We start from the raw sequence: 22094 nt of genomic DNA, 5'->3' as shown, positions 1-22094 counted from the left end.
ATACACCTAGGATGGCTTGAGGGTGAGTAAATCATGGGATAATTTTCATTTTTGGGGGAACTATCCCTTTAAATCCAGATGAAAATGCACACATCTGTGTGATGTACACTACCATAAGTTTGGGGTCAGTAAAATTTTTAATGATAATGAAAGAAGTCTCTTATGCTCACCAAGACTGCATTTATTTGATATAAAAAAATACAGTAAAAACACTAATATTTTAAATAATATTACAATTTAAAATAGCTGTTTTCAATTTGAATATATTTTAAAATTTAATTTATGGCAGAGCTGAATTTTCAGCATCATTACTCTAGTCTTCAGTGTCACATGATCCTTCAGAAATCTTTATAAGCTGCTCAAAAAAACATTTATTATTATTATTATTATTATTTGTGTTGAAAACAGTTGTGCTGCTTAATATTTTTGTGGAAACCATGATACATTTTTTCAGGATGAATAGAAAGTTCAAATTTTTCTAACAATGAAAAAGTCATTCAAAAAGACTTCAAAAAGTAACTGTCACTTTTAATCAATTTATTGCATCCCTGCTGGATTTATTTATTTATTCCTTTCAAAATAAAATTCTTACTGACCCCAAACTTTTGAACGAATATCATTGAGGAAACATTTTAGGAAAGAACTGATATTAAAATTCTGGCTGATACTGATATGCTGATTATTTTCAGGCTGAATTAATCAAAACACCAAAAAATCAATTGTTTTACATGCCTCAAGTGAACTTGGGTATGACAATATATTAATATACAGTATGAAACAGCATTATCATTTTGAGATGTGCTAAAGATTTCATTTCAAGTCAAGTCACCTTTATTTATATAGCGCTTTATACAATACAGATTGTTTCAAAGCATCTTTACAGTGATAGACACAAACTTTAAGTGTGTTTTAGATGAAAGAAAAGGTGGTTTAAATAATAAAATAGACGAGCATGCAAAATTACATATTCAATATAAAAAGGCTGATAATCAATATACAGTACTGATTTATCATGCATCCCTAGATGTGATCGCAGAACCGTGTATTTTATGGGATTCCATCAGAACAACCTTTGCCAAACTCACTCATGCAAACACAGAGTGGCTAAATTCTATTTCCAGCAGCAGTGAAGTTGAGTCTCAGGTAAAGGATTACTCATTAAGTCAGTGTACACTGAAGTAAGCTACAGGAGTTATGCAACATACATACACTCTCCATTGTCTATACTTAGCAACATCATAAACTTTAGTGAGTCTATGCATGCAAAAGTGGGTATAAGTGTGTCAGTGGTCTCAAGCTAAAAGCATTTGAGTGCGTGTTTGTTCAACCCACCGGCAGTGAGCACTTTAAGCTGTTTGTCGTAAAACTCCATCTCTTTCTGTGAGATGAGGCTGCACTCAGCACACTGCCTAACCGGATCCACAAAACACATCCTGGGCAGAGCCACTTTCTGACTGCAGCATTTATCACAGAAGCACCGACCACAGCGCCGACAGTGATGCTGACATATAAAGAAGAAGCACTTATTGCTTTAAATCCATTGCAGTTCCCTCAAACACACAATAGTGAAGTATAAAACATATCATGGTCGAATTACAAATATACGTGCACACAAGCTATGGGTATGAACAAAGTCATGATACGAGTAATTTATTTATATCATGCTAACATTATATTACAATATAGTTATTAGTTTTAATTTCAGGGGAAGGACTTTTACAATATAATGGATGTAAAAAAAAAAAAAACATATAAAAAACATTATTTTTAATTTACACAATATAGAATGTTATGCCCTAAACACTATCACATAACCACAAATACAGAGATATATAGGCACACTAAAAGAACAATCAGTAAGAAGAAGGAAGAAAAAAGGAGAAAAAATTAAACAGGAAGGAAAACTTGCAATGCAATATTATTGCAAAACTAAAAACAAGGACACTTAGGAACAAATAAAACTGAAACTGAAGCAACAAAGTGACTGGGAGTCAAATGATGAGGTTTTTGCGAACATCTTTTAATCGAGCGATGTAATGTGGTTGAGAAAAGTTTAACTTCATGCAAATGAGCAGGGACACAATGTGGACACCCACATACAGCAATATATATGATAAAAATAAATAATCCATTCTATGTGAATTTGATATATGCACTGATAATCGTTCATCTTCATCATTCACTGCAATTTTATTCAAAGAATGTTCATTTTTTGCAGCAAGAACACAAATTCCTTGTCAAATTGTCAAATGACATGCCATTTCTTCCCAGCAATATGTCCTATTTTTTGTTTTTATTACTGTTACTACCTCGTAACACCCTGCAATTTTTGTACTTTCCTGTTCTTGCATATTTTACTACTTTATGTTATCAACTATTTATTAGTGCAGTCAATTAATCACAACTAATTGCATATAACATAAAAGTTTGTTAAAAATATGTGTGTGTGTGTGTGTGTGTATATATATATATATATATATATATATATATATATATATATATATATATATATATATATATATATATATATATATACACACACACACACACACAGTATATCATATGTTTACAAACTTTTATGTTAGATTTTATGTAGATTAATCACGATTAATCGATTTGACAACACTACTATTATATATATTAAGCATTGTCGGAGTAGATGAACAGGTTTACATTCAACTGCAAGTTGTATTCTGTGACAAATAAATAAATCTTTCATTTTAAATCATTTGTTATCAGACTTTGAAAGCTTACAGACATTTATGCAGATTTCCAGTAATGTTAAGATATCCAGATGTAGGAATGCCCACTAAAAGCAACAATACAGCGACTTCCAGCGATAAAACTGATGTCCTGTATGTGCAAACACCCATAACTGTACAAAATTACACAAGATGGATTCACATGCTTACCTTTCTGGTGATGAAGTCAAACTTAGTGTCACACTGCATACATCTGGGGCACTAAGAGAGGATAAGAATGAAACATAAATTTTTTATAAGCTCTTAATATAGAGAAGAACAGGAGCCTGTATAACTGTACATGCTGCAAGAGTCAATAGCATTTCATTGTAAAAGTGTGACAGAACACCCTAGAGACTTTAGCTGCATTTAGTTCTCATATCTGGGCGTAGCAGTAATACAATGAAGGCCAAAACCAAAATACACAGGGCTTTTTGCTAATGTTATCTTACAGCTGCCACGGTGAGCCAAAACAGCTTGTTTGAGTAAAATAAAACAGTTCAGTACATATTCTCACCAATAAAGCTGTATAATTTATTAACATGCTTACATAATATAGTACAGCTTCAATAATATCTATCCCTCCCAAAATCAAATCCTTGACTCGTATTAGTTCACACTTCACAGCATTGTAAAACATTCCTGTTACGTATACAGGGAATTTCTTGGACGAGTTGTTTCTTCCTTTAAATTTAAAGCGCGAACACGGAATGTGTTGTAAAGATATAATAATGTACGTTAGTCGTTTCTGCATAGCTCAGCATAATATTAATGAGTGGGCGTGGCTATCCATTTGACAGTCGCTTTTCTGTCATATACAGAATCACTGGAGAAAGTTTGTTTCATGACACATTCCCCAAAAATCAATCAATAATCCACATAGAGAGTTGTTGTCCAGTGTTGTTGTCCACAGTCGTGAATGTTCGCTAGCATACACACACTCTATAAAGCATTGATTTTCATGCATGGGAGACCAAATCTGTTCAAAAGATCAGAGTCTTGACATCTTTTTTTCTTTGTAACACCATCTAGAAAACTTAAATATTTCCTGTTGGCTCGTGTTGCCTTGAGCAAACAACGCCCAAAGACAGAGACAGATCAACCACAGCATCATCATTATCATCTGTGATCGAGATTCAGTACCTCTTTATCCGGAACCCACTGCGGCTCATCCAGGGAAAACGGACTGTTGAAAGCGCCGTTTTCCGGTACCATGCGGAGTCCGCTCGGACTGCGGACCAGCTTTTTACCGTCAGGTAGCGCGGACATATTTTTGTTTTTGAGTGCGCAGCTGCTGCTGAGAACAACAGCACAGACATCAGCGGCACTACCAGTCACACAGGCACACCTTCAGAATAAGAGTCCTTCATTTCACCATATTAAATATATATATATATATAAAGTCGTGCTCAAAAGTTTACATACCCCTTGCAGAATCTGCAAAATGTTATTTTAAAAAAAATATTTTAACAAAATAAGAGGGATCATGCAAAATGTGTGTTATTTTTTATTTAGTACTGCTGAATAAGATATTTTCCATAAAAGATGTTTACATATAGTTAAAAAATAGCTGAATTTATAAAAATTACCCGTTCAAAAATGTACATACCCTTGATTCTTAATACTGTGTGTGTGGTTACCTGAATGATCAACGACTGTTTTTATGATTTGTGATGGTTGTTCATGAGTCTCTTATTTGTCCTGAACAGTTAGCCTGCCCAATATTCTTCAGAAAAATCCTTCAAGTCCTGCAAATTCTTCAGTTTTCTTTAGCATGTTTTGCATATTTTAACCCTTTCCAGCAGTGACTGTATGATTTTGAGATCCATCTTTTCACACTGAAGGACAACTGAGGGACTCAAACACTATTACAAAAGGTTCAAACATTCACTGATGCTCCAGAAGAAAACCCAATGCATTAAGAACCGGGGGGTGAAAACTTTTGAACAAGATGAAGATGTCCAAATTTGTCTTATTTTGTTTAAATAAAATTTTTCATTTAGTACTGCCCATCGGAAGCTACAGAAGATACTCACATGTTTCCTGGAAGACAAATTAAGTAAAATTTATCTTGATGTTTAAATTAAAAAAGTTTTCACACCTTAATGCATCGTTTTTCCTTCTAGAGCATCAGTGAATGTTTAAACCTTTTTTAATAGTTGTGTTTGAGTCCCTCAGTCATCCTCAGTGTGAAAAGATGGATTTCAAAATCACACAGTCACTGCTGGAAAGGGTTCAAATCGGTTCAAATATGCAAAAGATGATGGAAAACTGAAGAATTTGCAGGACCTGGAGGATTTTTCTGAAAAATGTTGGGTAGTTTAACTGTTCAGGACAAGCGAGACTCATGAACAACCATCACAAAACATACAAATTTAATCGTGGATCATCTAGGTAACCACACACAGAACAACAGCAGCCACAGACATCAGCAGCACTACCAGTCACACAGGCACACCTTCAGAATAAGAGTCCTTCATTTCACCTTATTATATATAATTTAATTTAATATAATAATAATAATTGTTGTTGTTGTTGTTGCTGTTAATATAAATGTTAGTTTTTACACTACCTTAAATGTTAAAAGGATAATTCACACAAAAAATGAAAATTGAATGACAAATTAAAATGAAAAATCATAATTTAACAAACCGGTATGAATGTCTTTCTTCTGGTGAATACAAAAGAGGATATTTTGAAGAATGTCAGTAACCAAACAGTTGATTGGCCCCATTGATTTCCATAGTAGTTTTTTTTATAGGCCTACTATTGAAGTCAATGAAATGATCTTATTTTGTGTTCAACAGAATTCATTTATGTTTGGAACAACAACTTGAGGCTGATGATGGAATTTTGATGATGGAATTTTGATGATGGAATTTTAATTTTGGGGTGAACTGTCCCTTTAACATTCAAACAATAGACTGTTTTCCCAAATCCTCACAGTGTATTGTATTGTGTAACTTAAAAGTTTTTGGGCACAAAATTAAAATAAACCAATACTTAATAAAAATGTTTTCTTTTAAAGCCTTTAAAAATATTTGTTTAATCAATGTTCTTGATTCTAAAATAAGAGTCCTCTCGATTTATTATTATTTATTATTATTATTATAACAATAACAGCTACACAGTTTTGAAATATGTATGATATTTTCTGAAAATTGTGCAATGTCTCGGCTTTCATTATTGATCCTGTCAATTTTTATTTACAATTTAATTTGTTTCAGCTTTTTCAAAGATTAGCACAGCTTTTAAAACGTCATATAAAATACAATGTCAGTACAACATGTAACTGAATATCGTCTGATCTTTTTTTTTTCTCTCCAGTATTTTATTTCCCAGAGTCTGATGCATCAGACACTAGCAGAAGTGATCAGTGATCCCACATCATCCCAGTGTTTCTTCGAGCGCAATGAAAGTGCCACCGTGGCCTTAAAAAGACAAACCTACATTATTCTCTCAGTGTTGCTGTGCTTGATTTTCTTCACCTGCGTTACAGTGTGTGTTGAAATGTAAATACACACTATCACGTTATCAGTATATATGTATTCGAGTGTGTTTCAGTGTTAGTGTTCAATCTGGATCACCGCAGAAGGAGCATCAGAGGAGGGAAGAGAGAGGAGATCTCCAGAGCAAAACTCCTGCTGTCCAAAAACAACATGTTCTCCAAATTTACCTCCATCCTGCAGCACGCTGTCGAGGCGGTGAGGGCTTTTAAAACTATCTGACCACATTTAAATGACTGTTAGACTAGGAAAATGAGAAATGGGAAAGTGAGAGTCGGTTAGTGTTGATATGCTGAAGGCCTGTTAGCCGAACACAAGAGCTAACCGCTTAGTAGTAGATAACACATGACAGACAAAACCTCTAAAACTGTTTTAACTATCTCCTCACGAGTGTGTAAGGGTGTGCGTCCGCTCGGTTGTGGTTTATTGCGTTTTTATGATTGGTCTGGACATATTAAGCCTTTGTTTGCTGTGTATTTTAGCAGCTGTGCTAAATCTTGCGCAATTCTTCAATTGTTCGGTTAAAGGTCTTCATGTACGCAGACCTCTCGGTTGTTTAATCAATATAAAGTAATATTTATCACATTTTAGTAGAGATGTTGTCTGCATAATGTTAAATGTACATTAAGTGAATCCGTGATAGCCAGTTAGCATGCTAGCAGCTCATTTGCAGGATGTAAACAAAACGGCTGTTACTATGACAAGCGTACAAATAACAACAAATGTACGATTGTCTTAACATTAGTTTACATTGTGGCATCTAAATGCACGCACACACACACACACACACACTCACTCATACATGCTTGTATTAATGTACATGCATTAAAAACGTTTAGAAACTTGATTCACATAAACACTTGGTTGTATGAATGCCTTTACATTAAAATGTCAGTGCAATCGCCACTTATTTTAAAGAAGGTTAGCACAAACACAACGTGCAAAATGTTTTTTTTTTTTATTAAATAATTTCAAATAACAAAAAGGCATTAACATATTATCAATGATAGACATTAACAGTAAGGCCATACAGTAAACAAGATAATAATAACATAAACAAAAAAAAAACTAACAAACATGAAAAGCAAATTATAACAGAGTAAATTAGATTTCAGGGGGGGGGGGGGGTTAATCCATATATTGCCAATAATTTTTAAATGCCTCAAAACATGGAGATGTGTAGGTGAAATTTGGCTACAATCAACACATTATTACACAAAAATTCAATGTCTTTGTTGTCCAAAAAGACACCAGATTTAACAAAATGATAGTCAAAGGCAGGTATTAAATTTTTTGTCTCCAACCACTCATACAATCTGTCACAAAAGGACTTAACAATCGTACAATTATAAAAAGATGTTCCTGAGACTCAATATCTTTTTGACAAAATGTACACACATTGCTATCCAAATTAAACCTTATTCTTAGAAATTTGTTACATGGATGTTGTTAATTGTTTTGAAATGTATTTCTTTCATTTTAGGTAACAAAGGAAATGACAAGTATCTGGTTCTAACTTTGATAGTGCCAATTTGGATTTTTTCTTTTAACAGGAAGAGGAAAATATTCTTTTGTATTAAGTGATCTCAAAACCTTATTACATTTTTCAACCAAGAAATTATACTTGTCAATAAACGAATCCAGAGGTGTGGGTATTACAGAAGAATATTGTAATATACCTTTAATTAGATTTCTCTAAGCTACAGGAATAGCTTTGACAACTAAAGAATATTGTCTATATGAACGATCCAAATTAAACTTTATCTTAAGATTATCATAACTTAACATATTACCATCTTCATCCATTAAATGTATTACAGCCCAAACTCCTTTTTCCATCCAGATGTGACAGCATGTGGTTATGAAACTCAAATTGTCAGTCTGAGGACAATGACATAACTTCATACATCCACTAAAATCAACTAAATACAGTTAAAAATAACTGACAAAATGTTTGTAGAGGACGGTTGATTTTTATTTTTAACTTATTTGTCCAATTACTATTGTAATGGTGTAGTGTTGCACACATACATGCATTGTTGCTGTAACATGCTTAAATCATACAGTATGCGTTTTATTTTTATGATTTTATTTTTCAGCTTGCGCCGTCGCTGCCGTTGCAAGAGGACTTTGTCTATCATTGGAAGGCCATTACACATTATTACATAGAAACCTCAGGTAAGAGATCACCTGCACTGATAGTCAATCTCGCTTGTTGTGCTTTATTACCAAAGAACCATACGTCATCTTCTGTTCATGTTTTTGTAGATGACAAAGCCCCAGTGACAGACACCAACATTCCCTCCCATCTGGAGCAGATGCTGGATATTCTGACCCAGGAGGAGAGGGAGAGAGAGTCAGGAGAGACGGGACCCTGTATGGAGTATCTTCTCCACCACAAGATCCTGGAGACGCTCTACACTCTGGGCAAAGCAGATGTGAGTGTTTAAGTTATAATTAGTGCTTTTACTTTAGCATAATCATGCCTAATTTTTTGAACAGTGTCTATAATGCCTAAAATTGCTGCCTATGCAGCCAGTTCACTAGGTTTGGGAAGAGACAGAGTAAAAATGATGTGTGGCCAGTAGAGACCTACTCATTGTGAGTCATGTTTAGTAGGAGGCACTGTCTGTTGCTTTGACTCATTAGGAAAATAACTGCTGGCTGTAAAAAAAAACACAGTGTCATAATCTGATTTAATAAACCTTCACTCTGAATTTTACTGCTATAAATTTCATTTGGATAGATAGAGAAAGTGAATCATCTTTACGCCTGTAATATTGTAGCTCGTCATTTATTTTAGTAATCTAAACAGGAATCAGTGTCATCCCTGTGGTATGGGTTGTCTACCCTTTTGCTTTGATCTAAAATAACATTTTAGGTTATTTAACATATTAGGTTATAAGTATTTTTTACTATATGCTTCAAAAATTATAATATCAAAAGACGTTGTTACTTTTATTCAACAAGGATGCATTAAATTATTCGAAAGTGACAGTAAAGACATTTATTATGTAACACAATTTCAAATTTAATTTAAAATTTAATGTTCTTTTGATCTTTCTAATCATCAAAGAATCCTGAAAAAACATGGTTTTCCACAAAAATATTAAGCAGCACAACTGTTTGTAACATTGATAATAAAAAGAAATGTTTCTTGAGCAGCAAATCAACATATTATAATGGTTTCTGAAGGATCATGTGGCACTGAAGACTGGAATGGTTCTTTGATCTTGATCATTGTACAGTAAAGCAAGGGTTAAGGTCTTTTTTTTTTTTTTTTTTTTTTTGCTCTTCCCCAGTGCCCTCCTGGAATGAAACAGCAGGTTTTGAGTTTCTACACCAAACTGTTGGGTCGAATACGGCAACCACTCCTGCCTCATATCAATGTGCATAGACCTGTACAGGTGATCAGAATTATAGTTTTAAATTCTCTTAAAAAATAGAAAAATCCCTTGAATGTTTAACCGACCATGCATGTTATATCTAATGATGTTTCTTCAGAAACTGGTCCGCCTGTGCGGCGAGGTTCTTGCTGCTCCTACAGAGAATGAAGAGATCCAGTTTCTGTGTACTGTCTGTGCCAAACTTAAGCAGGACCCTTACCTCGTCAACTTCTTCCTGGAAGTGAGTGTTGGGGGATGGTTCAAGATGGGCTCTATCTGTGCACCATATACTAAGACATGATCCCATCACTATGGCTATATCTAACATTTGCATTTCTCCATGTGTTTCTGCAGAATAAGAATAAAAGGTTGGAGGCTCCTAAAGATGGTGGAGCTGATTTGATGAAAGATCCATCTTCTCCAGACACAGGACAGAATCAAAACCAAAATCCCAGTCTGGTCACAATCGCACAGGAAGTTGCAGCAGGTCAAGCCACAAGCCCAGGGGAAGCAAGTCCATCCTCCGTCCACACTACACTGCCAAACAACGACAACTACAACCTAGTCAGCTCCCTTCTTAACCTCACTAAGAGTCCAGTAAGTGCATCTCTGTGTCTCTAAACTCTCCCCACTTCAGGCTGGTACAAGACAAGCCATCCTGATGAATTTGATTGTATGGGTGTTCACTGATCTTGTCTTTTTTCAGGATGGGCGTATTGTGGTGAAGGCATGTGAAGGTCTGATGCTGATAGTCAGTTTGCCTGAGCCAGCTGCAGCCAAATGCCTCACAGAGAACACCGAGCTCAGTCAACTCCTCACAGACCGGCTGGCACAGTTCTACCGCGCCCTTCCCCAGTCCATGGACCCTCTAGACATTGAAACTGTGGAGTCCGTAAACTGGGGGTACATGACTTTCTAATTCAGTACCTATATTATATTGCTAACAGATGCAAAATGTATACTAAAATAAATGTTGTTTTTTTGTTTTTTGTTTTTTTTTATATATAACTTATAAATATCATTGTTGTTTGGCAGAAACGTAGTATCTCCATATTTCATCTTTTTTTAAATATATATAAATCATTACTATTGCTCACCCTTTATATATCTCTGTGGGTTTTGCAAATATGTAACCATAAAAAAAGAGTTTGTGACCAAACATCGTAACTCCATTTGATCCTCAAACTGTCTGTAAAACCTAATGACTCCACCCCGCCTCTATCGTGAATATAGTGCCACACCCAGTTTGCACTCTCTGCTTCTTTGCAATGCAAGGGTAAATAAAGGCAGCACTTTCTTTAACTAGAAACGGCATTACTTCACAGCATTTCAAACATGTATGCTTCTGACTCAGATGTGGCCAATCTAAAGACGGATAAAACACGTATGTCTGACATTCGCTGGTCAAAAACCTTGTAACTCAATTTAAGCTTGATTTTGGTAAAATGTTAACAATATAATGATACATGCAAGTGTCTCGCCATATATAAAGCCACAAAATCAACCTTTACAACACAGTGTTTAATTATTTAAAACAATACAGCATTTTTTCTCATTTCCTGAAAAGTTGTGGTTGTGGACATACAAGTTTTCCGCCCCACTGCGACTTATTTATTTATTTATTTGTTTGTTTGTATTACATTTTGACAAAACAGCCATTATTGCCAATTACATTAAAAATGTTTTCACTGGTTTCTAAACTCTTGTATTTTTGTAACTACACTACTACTACTGGATTCCAAGTACAATATAATATTACACATAATATTTTAACTAAATACAAAATGTTGTTGTTTATTTTCTATATTTAAAAAAAGAAATTAATTCAAATAAAAAAAAATCAGTTGTATTGCTTAATGCAACATTTATGATGATTTATTATGTTGCTTAATTTTTATCACCAGCAAAATCATCACAAAAATATTGTGAACATTTGCTCTTTGCTCAGATATCCGTGAAACTGTTTTGAATGTCTTGAATGTTGAGCGTTTGTGTATTTGTAGGTTGGATGTGTATAATCTAAAGGAGGATGCTGCTGCTTTTACGGGAAAACGTGCCCTTATTTCCTTCCTATCGTGGCTGGACTATTGTGATCAGCTCATCAAAGAGGCTCAGAAGGTAAAGTCGCTTATTATCAAAAACCAGAAGATGGGTAAATATTGAATCCTGCTCAAAATCTGTCTACAAATGGCAAAAACGTGTATAACTTTTTTTTTTTTGTCTAAACCAGATGTGCAGTTTCATAAACAGAGGATGAATGTTCACATATTGATGTGTGTTTTGTAACATTTTTGTGTTTTGCTCCTTAGACAGCCGCTTCAGTTCTGGCCCGAGCCGTGAGAGAGCGGTTCTTTGTTACTGTAATGGAGCCTCAGCTAATGCAAACGTAAGTATGTAAGCTATCTCAGGTTTATTTTTCCAAACTCACATACTTTGAAATTGCACCGGCACCCTAAAGCTATGAATTGAACAGAAAATATGAGTTTTCTTTCTCACATGCTTTCTTGTACTTTGTCATCGCATTCCAGGTCAGAGGTTGGCATTCTGACTTCCACAGCCCTGTTAAACAGGATCATCAGACAGGTGACGTCAGAAGCCCTACTTCAGGAGACTATTTACTTTCTGTTGGGAGAGGGAACAGGGCCAGAGACACTTGCTGGCATTACCCAGCATCCCCTGAGACACAGACTCATAGAACATTGTGACCACTTGTCAGATGAGGTAACCCTGGCTGCTCTGACTGTATTAATCAATGCATTTCATCCTCCTTTGACCAGATGATCTAAAGGGTTTGTGATGATCTCCTGAAGGGAAAGTCAAATATTAACATCTACAAAATATTTATTTATGCATTTATTAATATTAAATTATAATCTAGTATACTATATATTCAATATAGCTTGCTTTTATTTTTTATTGAATGGTTAAAGTGCCTATTGAATTCTAAATCACCTTCCTACCAGTTTGGATTTTTAAAATGGTGATTTCCAAACCTGCAAAAATCATGGAAAGTTGTAAAATCTTGGAAATACAAATATGAATATGAATCTCTGTAAAGTCAATTTTTGTTCAAAAAAATATTATAGAGGTTTAGAGCTGACAAAAAAAAATTGAACCCCTGATCTTCTGTGTTTTCATATGTTAATTGTACTGTGATCTACATTTAGAATAAAAGATGAGTGTCTGCACACATTATAGATTTACTGCAGCAGTTCTTAATCTTTATGTTCATGAATTTCTGCTTCTAGATAAGCATCATGACCCTACGGCTCTTTGAGCATCTGCTGCAGAAACCATGTCAGCACATTCTGCAGAACCTGGTGCTGCGCTGTTTGGAAGAGCGCAACTACATGGAGAACAAACAACCAGAGGAACGAGAGGAGCGCGAACACATGGAGAACGGCCAACCACATGACGCCGTGTAAGAGCTGCTGTCTCCACTGCTGCTAAACTTCCAGATCATTCTGATCAATGCGTCTACATGCTTCTAGAACATGCAAGATCATAAATGAGCTGCAGTTTGTGAATGAATAAAACTTAAAAGTCAACCAAAGTGATATTTTTGAAATGTGTTTGGATTGGTTGTTGTATTAATGATACTAATTAATTAGTAATTAAAGGTTAAGTGAATTTATGTTAAAATACTTTTTGATCGTAATATGCAGAAAACATTATTAATTAAGCCATTTGTAGGGTGACTTCCCCTGATAAAGTGAAACACTGAGTCTCTGTGGCAATATAAAACATTGCTCTGTTTGTTTCATTTTCACAACCAATGCATTGAATTTAGGACAGGACTACCTGTTTGGTCAAATTACACACTTCACCTTCAAATTAACATTTCATTCTTGTTTTTAAACAAATGGACACACAATAATACAATTACATTGATTCAGCTGTTGTACTGAATCACAAAGTGGAGAGGAATGTTGCTTATTGCACTTATAAAACACTGACAACAGTTCAATAAATAGTTACATTTATTAGTAATAATAATCTGACTAAACAATTGTTCCACCAAATAATATTGGTTATAAGCCTTACTGTGCCTCCCTATCCTTAAATATTTCTTTTTCAATAATGGGTCTGCTTTATCAAAAATGTGCCATAAATCCATAGTCCGTCATTCTAATAAATGGGACTGTATAATTGTGGTGGTGCACTAAAGTAGTTATAAATCTTTATTCCTTTAGAAAGTTTGCTTGTTTTTGTTTTTGTTCTTGGGTCATTTCTTGTGAATCTTTGGAGATCAAAGCAAATATTTCTGTGAGATGTAGTATGCATGTAATAGTCTAATTTCATTGATTTGTATTGTTTCCCCAGAGATCTTGAAGAAGACCCGCTGTTCTCAGATCTTTCTCCTGATAACAGACTCTCCAGCCCTGATTGGTTAAGCTGCTCTCCGCCACCAAGCACAGAACATGCAAAGCCTGATGGGAAGACAGAGGTTCACAAAATAGTTAACAGGTAGTGCAGGATACCCTTCCATGTCAAATATGACCAGTTGTGACATGCCAGATTCATCATTTTGTGATAAATATTAACTTCCCATGTAATAATTCTGTGCTCTCTCCCTGTAGTTTCCTGTGTTTGGTGCCTGATGAGGCAAAATCATCCTATCAGGTTGAGGGCACTGGCTATGACACCTACTTGAGAGATGCACACAGACAGGTGAGGAATAAATAAAATAAATATTATATATATATATATATAACAAAGTGTGGTGAATAAATATTCAATATATTCCATAGCTTTAGTTAACTGATGCTTTAAGATAAAATTAAGTAAATGTAAATGCATTTAATTTCATAACCTCATCAGCAGTTTGTTGTCTGTCTCCTTTTTTTTATGGATATTTAAATATTTTTGAAGTGACACCCTGGTGTTGCTAATACAGCATTTATGGATGGAATGTTGCAAATGATATTTGATTATGTAAAGAACTTTGAACTATGTTTTATGTCTGAAAGGTGCTATATAAATAGTTTATTATTAAATAAATAAAACAATTGCCAAATTGTGAAACTGCCAAAAGTGCATTACAATTATTATAAGATTTATAATAATAAAAAATTCTAGAATAAAATGTGTAATAATGAAGTCTCTATGGCCCTTTATAAATTGCTCTGTTTATATTTGAGCATGCAGTGCCTAACCCAACATTGACATGACCTTTGGAGTGTTTATCATCATATTTTGCTGTATGTTGACAGTTTCGGGACTATTGTGGAGTTTGTCAGAAGTGGGATTGGCGCAGCAGTCCAAAAACCTTTGAAAAATGTAATTTGGACAGTCCTTTTTTCGAAGGACACTTTCTCAAAGTGTTGTTTGACAGAATGGGGAGAATCCTCGATCAGGTGTGTGTGAACTGAAGATATTTACTAATGTGTGATAGCTCTTAACATGACAAAAAAAAGAAAAAAAGTTGAACATACAACTTCTGCATTATAACCCAAATCTGTATACATTCGTATTGCATGTAGTGCACAAGTTGTATGTACTACTTGAAAGATGTTTTTGTCATTTTAGATCACTCATTCACTTTCTTTACATAGATAATACATTTGTAAAATTATGCAGTTTTATTTAAACTATCTTTGGATGTTGGATGTCCTCCTGATGTCTCTCTTTGTTTCTTTATCTCCATCCAGCCATATGATGTTAACCTGCAGGTGACGTCTGTGTTGTCTAAGCTATCTCTGCTGCCTCATGCTCATCTTCATGAGTACCTGTTGGATCCGTACATTAACCTGGCGCCAGGCTGCAGATCTCTCTTCTCAGTCATCGTCAGGGTATGTCTGCTGTCCACACTGAATCCCCTCTGACTGGATTTAGATTAGTTTTGTTTGTTTTTTTGTTTTGTTTTTTAAGGTACAATATGTAATATTTTTGCAGTAAATTATCCAAAAATCACTAGGCCAGTATTATATATTTTGTTCACTTGAGTACTTACAATATACCAAATGTTTCCAACTCTTTGTAAATTGTGAGAAAATTGCAATTTTATCCAAGGCTTCGGGACGTGTGACGAGTCACCTGTCAATTGTCATATCCGCGTTACCCTCCGTTTTCTGGTTTTATTTTGTAGAAACCATGGAAATGCCAAAGACGCTTTAATATATTACATGTTTTATTAGACAAGGGATCAACTGTTTTGATATATTTATAGACAGAAAACGAATTATTGTTATATAGCTCAACACGTTTAGTCTTATTGTTTAAATCAATTTTCTTGATTTTTTTGCGAGTACCATGCTTTACCATGCCTCAGAAAAACACTATTTTGTCAAGTAGCTAGAATAGCATAATCAGATGCTATTTTATTTATTTTTAGTAACAGTAATACATAATTATCTCCATCATACAATACGTTTTAAAATGAATTGCATGCCATTTATCAACACAAGCCATCCAATATTTAATGTGATATTCTAAAATCGATCTATCTTACTGCAGTGTGTCTCAAACAAGTGTCTCGCAGCAGTGACCGTGCGAACGCACAGAGTAACGCTAAAACATCATTTTCAACACACTCAAATGTCTCTAATATGATAAACAGAGCTGTATTACCTCATACTCATGACCGGAAAAGCGGAAGTGGCGCTGGCGACTGTGTCATAATAAAAGTCCTGCTGCTTGCAGCGTGTGTTGTGCAATTGTTCCAGCTCCTCGTTCAGCTCCACAACACTCGCTCCTGCTCTGCTTCATACTACAGTAACATTAATAATCTCATCCATGAACATGATTTCTTCCCGAGTCCTATCCCTATTCTTTTGCACCGTCCGTTGAGGTGAAGACCACATGTCCCAAGGTTCCATTCTCAAACTTCACGTCATCGAGCTACGCCTTTGTTTTGAATAGGCTTCTAGCGACCTCTAGTGGACAAAATTATTACATACTGCACCTTTAATTTAGACACCTCACAGACTGTTTAACCACCCATTATTTATTTTTGATCAGGTGGTTGGCGATCTGATGTTGCGAACTCACCGCATCCCTGATTTCACCCCTAAACTCCTGCTGGTGAGGAAGAGACTGCTGGGACTAGAGCCAGAGGGGATGAGGTAAGGCTTGGATTTATGTATGTGTATTTGCAAAAAAGTCATAAGCAAATACTCAATTTTCTAACAAGAATGCATAAAACAATGCCATAGAGAGCCTTCGGTGAAGTTAAATCATTGAAGCAAACCATTTAAAACTGGTTCATTCATGCAAATAAATTGAATATACTAATTTATATGTACCTCAGGGCTTGACATTAACTTTTCTCTTTTTTTTGCTCACCAGCCACTGTAGCTAGTGGTTTTCCAAAGTTACTAGCCAGCATTTTCACTGGCCCCCAATTTTGACATTGACACCATGGGGAAAACTGCCATATAGATTATTTTTAATATTACCTCATTTGGCAGCAGGTATATTAGACTGCTGTCACTTAAAGACCTGTAGCACAGATCTGTTATACTGTTACACATGCGTTTTCTTTTCAATTGTTTACGTTCACTTAAAACATAACTGTGATTATGTGAATACTCACCAAGACCGGCATTTTGTCATTATTATGTGTGTATTTGACTGTTTAAGCACAATATATATGCAGAGAAAACAAACTCAATTTAGTACTGAGAGGCGGCTTTATGTGCACGCACTTTGGGTGTGAGCACAAAATCTGTGGAAATGTGCGCAATACGCACAGTCCTACACCGAAATTCAAGCCCTGTAACTCCAACAATATTCATCCTGAGCAAATGAAACAAGTAAGGGGAGGCATGTTTGTGTGAATTGAATCGAAACGCAAACTTGTGAATCAAAATCGAGTTGTACAATTTGTCAATGCCTGATCGGAGACTTGTTTCTTTGCTGTGTATTTGTTTTTCTGTGATGAAGAGGTTAATTTTTGTCTTACAGCGTCGATCACGTGACGTTGCTCGAGGGGGTCATTGTTTTGGAGGAGTTCTGCAAAGAGCTCGCGGCTATCGCTTTTGTGAAGTTCCATGCATCGGCCTCCACTTCTCCCTGATTCTCTCGCCATTGTGCGCAGGACACAAACAGATGAATAAACAGACGAAAGGAGGCATATGACACAGAAACGACAAACCCAACTGTACTCATCCCTTGGCGCAGACTGCTGCCTGCGGCAGGACTCGCATTCAAGGATGTTTTATTCGTTATCTCTGGGATGTTTCCATAACTATGACAGAGCGTACTGTTTTAAAGGCACAGAGAAGGAGAATTTTGTAGAGAGAGGAGTGAATTGTGACTCTCGAGGAACAGTCCATGTGGAGAGAGGATTTTGTAGCATTCATATGTAAAGAAAAAAAATTATAACTTAAGAACTAAAGAATGGTAATGCCAAAAAATTAGATTCTAAAGTAGAAAAAGAAATTGACTTAAATTTGATCCAAATAATGAAATTAAATGAAATATTTAATTATTGATTATTGTTTGTCATTTGCAGTATCAAAGATACTGTCATCTGTTCTCTGTTCTTCTGAGAAAAATAAAAAAACGGAAGTTAATTTGTAATGAAAAATTACAATAACTCAGGATTCAAAGTCTAGCTGTTTTTAAATAATTGGAGAACTAGACAACGAGCAACGTTTTTAAACAAATCCTCTCTCATTTTTCTTTCCGGTAGTGTTTGCCAACACTTTTCTTTTAAAGCGAACCGAAAGCAATGCGGACTGGATTGATTTGAGACTGGGCACATTTGCACTCAAACCAGTTTTCACTGGTGCATCCCCAGAGAGCTGTTCATCCTTTATGTTCCCGACAGTGTTCCTAAACCATTTTAGTTGTTTAACTTGACATGTTTTGTGTGTGCCTTGGTCCCAGCTAGACAGTAGCTGTGTACTTCATCCTGTATCATCATCATGTATTTATTATTGATTTAAAAAAAAATAGTTTTAAAGGAATAGTTCACCTAAAATAACAATGAAAATGAGTCCGTCCTCATCTTGTTGCAACTCAAGATTATATTTGTTCCATGAAATGAATGTTCGAGCAGCTCGTTTTCCATGCAGTAAATATGAATGAGGATGTATGCAAAAATACCAGAAAATATGGTGACGTGCACTTTATTTCAAGCCATTTGTGTGAACTAAGAGGGAAATTTAAGTCGTAAGGGGATAGTTCACCCAAAAATAAACATTCTGTCATTTACTCACCCTCAAGTTGTTCTAAACCTGTATGAGTTTCTTTGTTCTACTGAACACAAAAGATGATATTTTGACTAATGTTGGTAACCAAATTATTTCTGGTCCCCATTGACTTCAGTAGTATTATTTATTTTATTTTATTTTTTCGTACTATGGAAGTCAACGAGGCCCATCAACTGTATGGTTACTGACATTAGTCAAAATATCTTCTTTTGTGTTAAGCAGAAGATAGAAATTCATACAAGTTTGGAACAACTTGACAGTGAGTAAATGATGACATTTTTGGGTGAACTGTCCATTTAAGTCAAAAGATTTTCAGTAAATGGCATTTTAAATTTCAATCTGTTCCTCACACAAAGCTATTGTATGATTTTGTAAGGCTTTGGAATAGGGCACAAGTCATATGGATCACTTTTATGATACTTTTTTTTTTTTTTTTTCTCATCTATTTTCAAAACATGGTCGTAAAAATCTCCATCGATTGGAAAAAATGAGAAAGAAAATGGTTCAGAACAACATTAGGGTGAGTAAATGATGACAAAATGTTTTTAGGTGAACTATTCCTTTTAAAAATTAGAAATGAACAGCTACTTTAGAGTTTATCTGCTTCCTCACAAGGGATCTTTAATATTATACTTTTGCATTGTGGCATTGTGGAATTATACCAGCAATAGTGTTATTCATCAGGCTATTCATCTCTTCATCTGCTCCTGCTCTTTGTAAAGGACATGCTGTACTAAATGCACACTGTGTACATTTGGCAACAAGGGGCACAGCTTGAAATAATAGGGTTGGGTTTTTTATTTTATGTTTGGAGAGCTGGCTGCCTTGGTATCGTGGCTTTATTTAACAATCTTTACAGGGTTCAGATTTGTATTTCCAGATCTGTCATTACCTTGCATTTTTCCATCCATAACACAATTGTATGTTAAAAGTTGTCTCTCAAAGTTTGCATTTACTTTCAAAAATTGCACACTAGTGTCTATATCCATTTTACATGTGCAGAAAAGCTAAATGTCTGTCTTTTTAATTTTATTTGTAATTTTATTTTCTTTAAAAACCAAAGGATGTATCATCTTAGGAGCATCATGTCTGTTTCAGAGAGAAAGAAAAATGCTCTTTTTTTTTTCTTTTTTTTTTAATTCTTGATCATGCACATTTTATACCAAGTACTGAACTGTGTATATACAAATGTACAGTTATAAAAGTAGCTATGTCTGGTGTGAAATGCATGCAAGGTCATATTTAATATGCAGCAGAGGAAAGCATATCCCTAACTGCCCTTCCATTCAGTTTTTTTTTTCTTTCTACTTTTGCTTATTTATGGGGATATTTGTGATGCCTTATTTTAAATGCAGTAATCGGTTATAACTTATAACCTCTGCAGTCTTGATTTTGAGTACACTTAAGAAAAATTGGTCTTTGTTTTAATGGTGTCTGTTTTATTTAAAAAAAAAAAAAAAAGTTGTAAAGCAGTGTATTCCATTGGTTATAGAAAATTCTCAAATTTCTCCTGTAAAGTCCCCCCTGCCCCCATGTAATTCTTCTGCTTAGACCCTATCACTGTTCTGCTTGACTGGTTTATTCCCATTACTTGTACAGATGTAGCTCACTAGTCAGACATGTCAGAAGGTATCTTCTGTTGAATTTGAGGGTCACTGCCATGGTGTCACGATGTGATACTTTTTAGAAGAACAAAGTTGTTAACAGGTTACCAATTTCAGGATGAAATATCATGTAATCTCAATTGCTTGATACTGCGGGCCTGGAAATCTCTATAATGAGGTTTGCTGTGTCCTGCGGCTTTCTCTAATTCATTTCACTCCGTCCCAATTAAAATATTTGCTTTCTCCGAATTTGTTTTGAATTGGGTTTTGCAGTGCAGTTTATTCTGACTAAATAGAATGTTTTTAGATTTTGAGTAAGTAATTACAAAAAAACAAAAACAAAAAAACGTGTTTTATATCAATTACAATACCCCACGGTATGCACAGAACAATTAAAATTATTATTATTATTATTGTTGTATTTAATTTTATTGTCACACTTTAATATGTGAATTATATTAGAAAACTAAACGCATTTAGCATTGTCAGAATTTTATTTGTGCATAATGAATAAATGCGCTGCACATTCGGATTTATGGCTGCTATAAACTTGACCTGCTACAAGATGGCACTGTTTTCGACACTCTTGATGCTTTGAATTTTTTCCCTAAATAATCAGAGAGAGAAAAGTTTCAAAGATTTAAGAGGCTTCTTCTTCCCTACACATTAGTTATAGCTTTTTGCAAATGTTTCAATCAAGTTTAGCTGTTTTTGAGCCTGGTTTTAAACATTAACTATTCGTAAGTTAATTTTTTATGTGTGGACTAAACTAGCCAATCAGATTTCTTTCCATGCCCGCACATACACATTTAACTTTACAACACATGCACACATTTATTTATTCTCACTCTCTCTTGCTTTCTCAATATCCATTAAAAATTATGTAAATTAAAAACTGCCAAAGTCGCGCCCCCCAGTGGTGAACCACTAAATTTTCAAAACGCTTAAAGACATAACAAAGCCTCTTGAAATCACGTGACTTTGGCAGTTTGATACACGATTCGAAACAAAAGATTCGTAAAGCTTCGAAACTTCATGAAGCAGTCTATTGAAATCGCCCATCACTAGCTATTATCGAATAAAGTTGTTATTTTTATTTATTTATTTATTTATTTATTGGTGCACAAAAGGTATTCTCGTCGCTTCATAACATTAAGGTTAAACCACTTTAGCTTTACGATACCAGACAAGGAATAAGGGTCTTATCTAGCGAAACGATCGGTCATTTTCGAAAAAAAATACAACCGTTTATGCTTTATAAACACAAAATATCGCCTTGAACATACTTCCCGTTTCCACATTCTTCAAAACACTTCCCGATAGAGGGTATGCATCGACGTCACTTTCCCGTCGAAAGCGCGCTCCCTCAGATGGACTGAGTGGCAAAAGAACCTGCTGCATGACTGGATTTAATAAGAGAAACTGCGAGAACGCGAGTAAAACTAACGTATTACACTAAAGGTTGGACTCGAAAGTGCAACTTGTCAAATAAGCCTAATCCATGGATGTTGACATGCAGCCAGGAGTCATGTTTCCTGACATTTATATGTGCCCGATTTCGACGCTGAGGAAACACATAAAGCAAATCTGCCTGTGCATATTTTATATAACTACAATATAGGTAGGTTTAAATCCGCTTAATCACTTATATCAATGTATATCGTCATATTGTCCAGCCCTAAAACAGTTTTATAGTATA

The 22094-nt window shown here is 35.0% G+C and overlaps 2 protein-coding genes across 3 annotated transcripts in view; one reads left to right on the top strand and one right to left on the bottom strand.

The window, feature by feature from the left end:
* zfyve21 (zinc finger, FYVE domain containing 21) overlaps window positions 1-4059 on the bottom strand; it is a 9237-nt gene extending 5178 nt beyond the window's left edge. For both annotated transcript variants that reach the window (XM_067386038.1, XM_067386039.1), the window contains exons 1-3: window positions 3885-4059; window positions 2913-2963; window positions 1333-1501 (exon numbers count right to left, since the gene is read on the bottom strand). In XM_067386038.1, the coding sequence (XP_067242139.1) occupies window positions 1333-1501; window positions 2913-2963; window positions 3885-4010 (346 nt within the window). In that variant the 5' untranslated portion in view covers window positions 4011-4059. The remainder of the gene's footprint in view (window positions 1-1332; window positions 1502-2912; window positions 2964-3884) is intronic.
* A 2058-nt stretch (window positions 4060-6117) lies between these two features.
* Window positions 6118-20289, top strand: fhip2a (FHF complex subunit HOOK interacting protein 2). The gene is made up of 17 exons (XM_067386036.1): window positions 6118-6445; window positions 8347-8425; window positions 8516-8685; window positions 9550-9654; window positions 9752-9874; window positions 9988-10230; window positions 10340-10536; window positions 11637-11751; window positions 11943-12019; window positions 12162-12354; window positions 12882-13054; window positions 13957-14100; window positions 14214-14304; window positions 14847-14990; window positions 15285-15425; window positions 16594-16697; window positions 17539-20289. The coding sequence occupies exons 1-17, from the start codon at window positions 6401-6403 to the stop codon at window positions 17648-17650; spliced, it is 2256 nt and encodes a 751-aa protein (XP_067242137.1). The 5' UTR covers window positions 6118-6400; the 3' UTR covers window positions 17651-20289.
* The last annotated feature ends 1805 nt before the right edge of the window (window positions 20290-22094 follow it).

Source organism: Chanodichthys erythropterus, chromosome 5 (genome assembly GCF_024489055.1).
Source record: "Chanodichthys erythropterus isolate Z2021 chromosome 5, ASM2448905v1, whole genome shotgun sequence".
Taxonomy (NCBI): Eukaryota; Metazoa; Chordata; class Actinopteri; order Cypriniformes; family Xenocyprididae; genus Chanodichthys; species Chanodichthys erythropterus.
Note: the sequence above shows the minus strand (reverse complement) of the source record. Positions and strands in the feature narration are given on the sequence as shown.